Source organism: Engystomops pustulosus, chromosome 3 (assembly GCF_040894005.1).
Source record: "Engystomops pustulosus chromosome 3, aEngPut4.maternal, whole genome shotgun sequence".
NCBI classification, from domain to species: domain Eukaryota; kingdom Metazoa; phylum Chordata; class Amphibia; order Anura; family Leptodactylidae; genus Engystomops; species Engystomops pustulosus.
Genome location: NC_092413.1, coordinates 175,978,809 through 175,988,330, shown reverse-complemented (window position 1 = coordinate 175,988,330; position 9,522 = coordinate 175,978,809). Strand labels below are relative to the sequence as shown.

At 43.9% G+C, this 9,522-nt stretch overlaps 1 protein-coding gene across 2 annotated transcripts; it reads left to right on the top strand.

The window, feature by feature from the left end:
- The first annotated feature begins 2,308 nt into the window (after positions 1-2,308).
- Positions 2,309-6,831, top strand: LOC140120628 (protein kinase C-like 1B). 2 transcript variants are annotated; one of them, XM_072139594.1, is made up of 4 exons: positions 2,309-3,055; positions 3,776-5,196; positions 5,615-5,812; positions 6,253-6,828. In XM_072139594.1, exons 1-2 carry the CDS (start codon positions 2,323-2,325, stop codon positions 5,047-5,049), a joined length of 2,007 nt encoding a protein of 668 aa, XP_071995695.1. In that variant the 5' UTR covers positions 2,309-2,322; the 3' UTR covers positions 5,050-5,196; positions 5,615-5,812; positions 6,253-6,828. The 2 variants fall into 2 exon arrangements, with proteins under 2 accessions (XP_071995695.1, XP_071995694.1); XM_072139593.1 differs by having other exon boundaries at positions 5,615-6,831.
- Positions 6,832-9,522: the final 2,691 nt, after the last annotated feature.

Here is a 9,522-nt window from a genome sequence, read left to right as displayed (position 1 = left end):
CATAATATGATTGCACTTGTATTTCTGTATGTGATAAAATCATTTGACAAACACACATAAAAACCACTTTTTGCTATTTTGAAAAAATTCAATGAAAATTAATCAAAAGGCTGTACAGTTCTTAGTATGGTATCATTGAAAACATCATCAAGAGCCGCAAAAATGACACCACTCACAACTCTGTACGCTGAAGTATGAAAAAGTTATTAGCGTCAGAAAATGGCGAAATGAATTTTTTTTTGTCCAGGAGGTTTTCATTTTTGTAAATGTTTAAAAACATTATAAAACCTAAATAAATTTGTTATCCTCCTGATGGCACCAACCCAAAGAATAAAGTAGACATGTCATTTGGAGCGCACAGTGAAAGCCGCAAAATCCAAGCCCACAAGAAAATGGTGCAAATGCGTTATTTAAAATTCATTTGGAATTTTTTCCTGCTTCTCAGTACACAACATGGAATATTATATACGTCACTATGAAGTGCAATTTGTTACGCAGAAAACAAGCCCTAATATAGCTCTTTACATTGTTATAGATTTATGAAGGTTGAGAGTAAAAAATGGAAACGCAAAAACGTAAAAGGGCTGTGGCGATAAGGGATAACCAAGTGGACACTCCTGTAAATTTTGGATTTGAGGCCCTGACCTTCATTTTTAAGCACTCTAGTCACACACCATGCAGATGACAACATATGAGGGTGGTTTGTAATGCTTTTTAAAAGCATCGCAGAACTCATTCCTTTTTACATTTTGCCATTCTTTTGGTTGGTTTGAAAGTGTTTCTCTTCATTGTTGGAAGTGCTAACATTTTCACAGCAATTTTACATTTTAAACATCCAGCAATGAAGAAAAAACGCTTTCTAACCAGCCAAATGCATGGTAAAATGTTAAAAACATGCGCTTCTTCAATGCTTAAAAAACGCATCTCAAACACCATGTGTGACTGCACCATAAGAAGCAGCCAATGAATTTCAATAAAATATGAATGCAAAAATGTATAAATTTATAGAAATAAACAGCCCAAACTTTCAATGCCCATCAGGTTTATGTGCAAAATTGTAAAGATTTAAAGCATTGTGAAATACTTACAATTTGCATGTTAAAACAGGTTCCATGAAAAAAAATCCTTCCAATACACCTGCCCTGGAAAAAGTCCCAAAAAGAACAAAAAAAAAGACACATAAGTGAAAAGTTGCACGGAATACCTGGAAAAAAGGATAAGTGAGGCACAACGCGCAAGGTGCACACAAAGGTGTACAATAGCAAAAGTCGCAAAAAAAGCAAATAGAAAAAGAAAACAACAAGCACAAATAAAGTCCCCATGTCCCCCATTGCCTTCTTTGCGTGACAGTGATTTGAATCTTATACCATCTTTTTCTATTAACCCTTACAGGATTCAGCCCATTTTCGATTTTGCATTTCTGTTTTTTACTGCCCTCATTCCAAAAGCAATAACTTTTATATTCTTACGTTAACAGAGATGTGTTAGGGCTTGTTATCTGTGGGACAAATTGTACTTTTTAGTGGTGCCATTTAACTCGGAAATCGACGGAAAACCCGACAAAAATGAGGTCCGCGGACCCTTAGTAAATGAGCCCAAATGTATTTATAGAAGGTCAGTTTGATGTAAATATAGTGAAAGAATGTGGTGATAAGTATGAGCGCCATATTAGGCTGTGTTCACTTGCTGGATGTTTAATAAACATAATGGCGTTTGTAAATACAGTATAAAATTCCCATGTACCTACTGACTTTAATCTATCCATAAAATCCAAAAAAGAAGCAGCACTCCAGATCCAAACAGGAAAAAAAGAAGAAGAGTTTATTCCAAAACTGGCAAAGTTTCGGTATGTTACACCCTTTCTCATTATAGCTTTAATTAGTGGCTACATAGTGAGATAAATTACAGCCAAAGGGGAAGATAATTTGGGGATAATTCTCTCAATGTATTCTTCTGAAGGTGATGTGTGTGTGATGTGCATGGAACCAAACCAGGACATACACAATATTAATATACCATGTAACATATACATAGTGTATGCAGTATGTACACACATACATAAATCCAAATGCAGTAAACATACTGTAAAGGACATGAATGATGATGTCACAATGACAGAGAATCTCCCCCAATGGCTGATGACATCATAATGCCAGATCAATTCCAGCTGACTGTCCAATCAGGAGGCAGGAAAGTAGCCACGCCCATTGAAAATTGACCAATCCGGAGCAAGATAGTGTAGTCCCGCCCCCTGGCTAAGGTATAAAAGGCAGCACCCGCAGTCAGGTGGTCAGAGACAACATGGATCATCAGACAGGCAACATGGTGGAGCAGGTCATCCTGAAAGGATATAACCAGATTCAGGAGCAGCTCCACAGCCTGGATGAAGAGTACATACAATACTACAGCAAACAGGATGAGGACAGCAAAAATGGGGAACAACTGGAGAATAAAATCTCAGAGGATGAAGAAATAGAGGCAGAAATGCAACCACAGGCACCAAAGAAACTGGAGATTGCTATGGGTAGACCAAGAAACCGCTTTTTAGCCCTGCTCCGGAGACCACGGAGGTGGATTGCTGGTCTCAAACACAGAGGAACCTATATCGTCAATGAGGAACCTTCTAATGAGATCCCTGGACCCAGTCATATCAACTTGGAGGACAGTATGGCCGACACCAAAGGTAGGAATTTACTAAGGGTCGGCCAGGTGGTCAGAAACAACATGGATCGTCAGACAGGCAACATGGTGGAGCAAGTCATCCTAAAAGAATATAACCAGATCCAGGAGCAGCTCCACAGCCTGGATGAAGAGTACATCAAATACTGCAGCAAACAGAATGAGGACAGCAAAAATGGTGAACAACTGGAGAATAAAATCTCAGAGGATGAAGAAATAGAGGCAGGAAGCCGCTTTTTAGCCCTGTTCCGGAGACCACAGAGGTGGATTGCTGGTCTCAAACACAGAGGGACCTATATCGTCAATAAGGAACCTTCTAATGTGATCCCTGGACCCAGTCGTATCAACATGGAGGACAGTATGGCCAACAGCAAAGGTAGGAAATTACTAAGGATCATTTCTATGTAAAAGAAGTGTTTATTGCACATAGCGCGATCGGTGTATGTAGTACATATGGATATTTAATCTGTTGGCTGAAGTGTTTAGACCAGTGGTGGCAAACATATGGCACGGGTGCCAGAGATGTCACTCAGAGCCGTTTCTGTGGGCACTCCGACAATCGTCCCAGGACAGAGTTCACTAAATAGGACCAAATCTTCCTGCATTCCCAGGCAACTTAAGCCACACTTCATTGGCTGTTTGGAAATGCGGGAAAAGTGAGAAGGTGTTTACAGAACTGCATTATCTTTGAAGCTCATCCTGCTGGACCCACCGTTCTTTCTCTACAGAGAGACCCTGGAGGGAAGCTACAACGAGAGACTAAATTTTCCTTCCTTCTTTCAACTGTATTGGTGGTCTCAGGCAGCCGATACAATTGAAAGATGTGGAAGAACAGGCAGCAATAAGTTACTGCTTAAAATGCCATGTTGGCTCTTCACGGTAAATAAGTGGATTTTGGTTGTAGTTTGGGCAATCGGTCTCCAAAAGGTTTGCCTTCACTGGTTTACACCATGTGACCACGGCACTGATTAAAAGAAGCAATGATTGGTTGACAGTATATATACATTTATGCATAGTGACACGTATTGGATACAAATCGTGATAATATGCCATGTCTCATTCCACTGACACAATATATATATATGCTTTTTTACAGCCTGTATGTCACATACAGAAGACCAGAAGGATGATGAAGAGAAACAGCACACCATACAATCTAGCAAAAAGAAGATGGATACTTGTAGATCTGTGCAGGATGTCCGCTGTGACCCCAGCTCTATTGACCCTACTACCAGAGAGGAGCTCCCCAGGTCTGCACAGTCATCTTCGAGCAGCGGATACCAGGACACCACAGCTGAAACCTCTGTGGTAGAAGCCGGCACCTCTGCCCAAGCATCCACTGCCACCGTGCCCCTATCACTGGAGTCCTTCACGTTCCACCGCTCACTGGGTCAAGGAGGCTTTGCTCAAGTCTACCTGGCGACAGATAGGATTCGCAGAGAGCGTGTCGCCATCAAGGTCATCGATAAAAGGGATTACACTGAATCTGGCTACAGCTTTGTAGAGCGTGACATCCTTCAACTCTCCCATGCCAGCCCATTTCTCATCCATGGGCTGGGTGCCTTCCACACGGTTAACTTTGTGTATTACGTGATGGAAGTGGCCACTAGAGGGGACCTGCTTGATTTTATCCTAGAAATGTGTCCTCTTGATACAGCGACGGTAAGATTCATCATAGCAGAAGTGGTCTGTGGCACAGAATTCCTCCACAGCAAAGGGATTCTTCATCGAGATCTAAAGCCAGAAAATCTGCTTCTGACCACGGAAGGCCATATCAAAATCACTGATTTTGGCCTGGCTGTGAAAGGCGTTGCTAAGAGGATTACAGATGACTGTAGGGGGACAGCAGGATTTGCAGCCCCAGAAATGATCCTTGGCTTACCACATGGGAGAGCCGTGGATTATTTTGCCATTGGCGTCATCCTCTATGGGCTGGTGACAGCAAGGTATCCATTCCCTGGAGAAAGACCAAGAGATTTGGAGCAATCTGTCCTCAATCATGAACCACACTTCCCAGAGTCTCTTCCACCTGACACAGTCAGCATTTTACAAGGACTGTTGTGCAAAGACCAGTTCCATCGCCTTGGAGTCAAAGGAGACATCAGGGAACATCAATTCTTCTCTGATATAAACTGGGAAGATGTGGAAGCTAGGAAGATGCCACCACCAGAGATCCTGAGGTCAGAAGCCATTGACCTCAATGTGGAAGATACTATGGACTATGCTGAACCACCACACTACATAAAATCTAAGTACCAAAAAATGTTCAACCAGTTCAGCTTTGTATGTCCAGAATGGTCAACACAGTATCACCCTGTCATCACCAGGAACTGGGTGGCCACAGTCTTTAGCAGATGGTCATCCAAATAGTAAGAACAACCCAAGGACAATGGTGGTGGATGGCCCATTGCTCCCAGCCTAATTCTTCATCCCAATCTCCTAATCCCTCCATAACCCCATGTAGAGGCCCATGTAGCTTGCAGCTTGACCACCAGTATAGTGTAATCAATGGAGCAGGTAAGTAGTAGGACGACATCCATTACTCTTCTCATTGTAGTGCGCAGGGCAATGATGTGTATATAATGAATGATTTTTCTTCAGGTTGTGTATTAATGTGTATAATCTGCTGCCGCCTTATTTTAACACACTGACAGGCAGAGGGTAACCACTCAATAAGATGAGTCTCCTGCCTGTAAGATGTATAATATAGAAATGATAGGTGTCCATAGCCATTGCTATATAAATGTGCATAGAATTAACTAGTGATTTAGAATCCTCTACTGAAATCCCAAATCTAGAATGAGCAGAGACTTCAATTAATCAATTATGAGGTCTCCGGATTTGTATGGTAGCAGAAGATGTGTCATGAATATTTGTATCCTGAGCTCCATGTTTAGTCATAATCACTTACATACATTTTCTTTTGTTTCTGTAGATCACCGCTCCAGATCAAGGCCTCGCTGTATCCTCCTTGATGTATGACATTTACCGAACTCGACCTGCAGGTTGCGTCTTGCGCCTTCACCCCCTGGATTTCACCTGAAGGTTGCGACTTGCTACTTCACACACCGCAAATGGACTGCCTAAAGGTAGCATCTAGCATGTTTGCCTAGAGTCCATAGACCTTCTGAAGGTAGCCTCTGGCTCCTTCATTAACCGCAAATGGACTGCCAAGAGGTAGCATCTCGCATGTTTGCCTAGCGTCCATAGACCTTCTGAAGGTAGCCTCTGGCTCCTTCACCCAGCGCAAATGGACTGCCAACAGGTAGCATCTCGCATGTTTGCCTAGCGTCCATAGACCCTCTGAAGGTAGCCTCTGGCTCCTTCACCTACCGCAAATGGACTGCCAACAGGTAGCATCTAGCATGTTTGCCTGGCGTCCATAGACATTTTGAAGGTAGTCCCTGGCTCCTTCAACCATCGCAAATGGACTGCCACTAGGTAGCATCTTGCATGTTTGCCTGGTGTCCATAGACCTCTTGAAGGTAGCCCCTGGCTCCTTCACCCACCGCAAATGGACTGCCACTAGGTAGCATCTCGCATGTTTGCCTAGCGTCCATAGACACTCTGAAGGTAGCCTCTGGCTCCTTCACCCACCGCAAATGGACTGCCAAGAGGTAGCATCTCGCATGTTTGCCTAGCATCCATAGACCTTCTGAAGGTAGCCTCTGGCTCCTTCACCCACTGCAAATGGACTGCCAACAGGTAGCATCTGGCATGTTTGCCTAGCGTCCATAGACCCTCTGAAGGTAGCCTCTGGCTCCTTCAACTACCGCAAATGGACTGCCAACTGGTAGCATCTGGCATGTTTGCCTAGCGTCCATAGACTTACTGAAGGTAGCCTCTGGCTCCTTCACCCACCGCAAATGGACTGCCAACAGGTAGCATCTAGCATGTTTGCCTGGGTCCATAGACACTTTGAAGGTAGCCCCTGGCTCCTTCAACCACTGCAAATGGACTGCCACTAGGTAGCATCTCGCATGTTTGCCTAGCGTCCATAGACCCTCTGAAGGTAGCCTCTGGCTCCTTCACCCACCACAAATGGACTGCCAAGAGGTAGCATCTCGCATGTTTGCCTAGCGTTCATAGACCTACTGAAGGTAGCCTCTGGCTCCTTCACCTACCGCAAATGGACTGCCAACAGGTAGCATCTAGCATGTTTGCCTGGCGTCCATAGACACTTTGAAGGTAGCCCCTGGCTACTTCAACCACCGCAAATGGACTGCCAACAGGTAGCACCTTGCATGTTTGCCTGGCGTCCATAGACATTTTGAAGGTAGCCCCTGGCTCCTTCACCCACTGCAAATGGACTGCCACTAGGTAGCATCTCGCATGTTTGCCTAGCGTCCATAGACCTTTCGAAGGTAGCCTCTGGCTCCTTCACCTACTGAAAATGGACTGCCAACAGGTAGCATCTTGCATGTTTGCCTGGCGTCCATAGACATTTTAAAGGTAGCCCCTGGCTCCTTCACCCACTGCAAATGGACTGCCACTAGGTAGCATCTCGCATGTTTGCCTAGCGTCCATAGACCTTCTGAAGGTAGCCTCTGGCTCCTTCACCCACCGCAAATGGACTGCCAACAGGTAGCATCTTGCATGTTTACCTGGTGTCCATAGACCTTCTGAAGGTAGCTTCTGGCTCCTTCACACACCGCAAATGGAATGCCATCAGGAATCATCTTGTATGTTTGCCTAGCATTCATGAAAACCTCCATCAGTGACCATCAGGCTCTACCATCAGCAAGAGCATAGACCCAGTCAAGAAGGTAGCAGATGAAGAAGTCATAAAGACCTGCGGTATTTTCCACCAAGACGTCTTCTAATCCTTCCTTGGGCAACACAGAGGCTCAGTGGTTTGCACTGGGGCCTTGCAGCATCTGGGTCCAGATAGCTCATGGACAGCTCTGCATGGAGTTTGTATATTCTCCCTGTGTTTGCGTGGGTTTCCTCCGGGCACTCCGGTTTCCTCCCACATCCCAAAAATATACTGATAGGTTAATTGGCTTCTCTCCAAATTGTCCCAAACATTAATGATGGTCGTCCCTGCACAACACCAGCAGCAGCAGGAGATAGAACCATCATAAAATAAAAGATACATTTGATGATTATAAATACAATTGATGATTTCTGTCATTCATTATCCAGATCATTCACTACTATATGTGTCCATAGAGCTTAGGCTAGAAGAGACAAAGCTGCTCTTCAGCATCTGAGAGGTTCAATATAAAGGTATCATGTAAAACAAATGTATTGTATAGGAGTAAGGTATATGACATTTACATCTTCTTTAAATAAAGAAGTTAAATGTGGGGTTGGCTGGATGGTGTCATGTGAGAAACAGGTCCCCAGCCCAACTTTATAAATATAGCATCTGGGTATACCCAAGAAATAGAGGATAATGCATAGAGGAGAAATGCAGAGACGTTCTGAAGGTAGCCTCTGGCTCCTCTACCCACCTTAAATGGACTGCAAACATGTAGTGTAGTATCTTGCATTTCCTGCAATGAGCAGAATAAACCAGGATTGAACCGGATTTGAACAGATCATACTATATGTAAGTAACACATCACTAATCTTGGCCACAAATAATGCTGTTTATAGTAATTACTATCATCTTCCCCCTATTCTCATATCTCCACCATTATCCCAATATTCTACCACCTACTAATGAATTCTCTATATCAACATCTCTTCTGCCCTCTCATTTAATGGTTGCTGCTGATGCTTGCTTACCTGAGTGCTACATACCTACTTTGCAAAAAGGAGCAACCACCGCATCCTCTATCCTTCTCTCACCTGCTATCTCTATCTCTGATACTCCTTGCTGCTGGTGATATTTCCACCAATCCAGGGCCTTTCAAACATATCCCCACTGTTCCTCCAGCCTTCCGCCATAGAGCTCATCCAAATCTTGTAACCACTCTAATCTACAAACTATGCACCCGCTCTCCACCACCTCCTCCCCCCTCTCTCTGTAGAGCATTATGGAATGTTCGTTCCATATGCAACAAAGTCACTGATATTCATGACCTCTTTATTTCTTGGAAACTGTCTTTCCTGGGCCTGGCGGAAACATGGCTAAATCCTTCAGACACTGTTTCCCCTGCTGCGCTCTGTAATGGTGGCCTCCGCTTTACCCACACTCCCCGGCATAAATAGGAATCGGAAGAGAATAGCCTCTGGCTCCTTCACCCACCGCAAATGGACTGCCAACAGGTGGGCAAATCGTATAGCAAACATCAGCTGGGAATGTCTTTGCCACTGGTGCTTGAATAAACACTACTCAACACGGAGTGCTGCTCTCCTGCTATTTCTTTTGCAAACATCAGCTGGGTAGTGGATTACATTCAAGTAATGGAGGTTGTTGTATGGGAGCACCCAAGAGTCTCCACCATAAAAAATCACAGCTCCCATTAGGAATGAGGTCAACATGAACCAATCTTTTCCCCCCATGTCACCTTTACTTTTGGTGCGTCCTTTGGTGCGTGGATTGTCAGATGTGGAAGTCATCATCTTGGAAGTAGGTATTTTGCTTGACCAGAACTGCATGATGACATTTGCCAGCCGTGATAAAAATGCCTTCACCATTTGCCTCCAGATGTTATCAGCTATTTGCAGCACATTTCCATACTGCTCCCCTAAAAATACCACACTCACTTGCAGTATAGAGTCCCTGGATAACAAATATATCCACACTGTGCTCCTAAATAAGAAATGGTCCTTTCATTACACGGACCACACTGAGCACCCTACATGTATATAAAGACATATTTTGCCCTTGGTTTCCCCCTCAATATGTATTTCAATATTCACTACTTATCCTATAAAACAATCCACTTTTCT

What these genes read in the sequence shown, in the direction of transcription:
- LOC140120628 (XM_072139593.1), top strand. Translation starts at nt 2,323, where the DNA reads ATGGTGGAGCAGGTCATCCTGAAAGGATATAACCAGATTCAGGAGCAG. An exon ending in CAGTATGGCCAACAGCAAAG is followed by an intron (nt 3,056 to 3,775) that starts GTAGGAAATTAC and finishes GCTTTTTTACAG; the next exon opens with CCTGTATGTCACATACAGAA.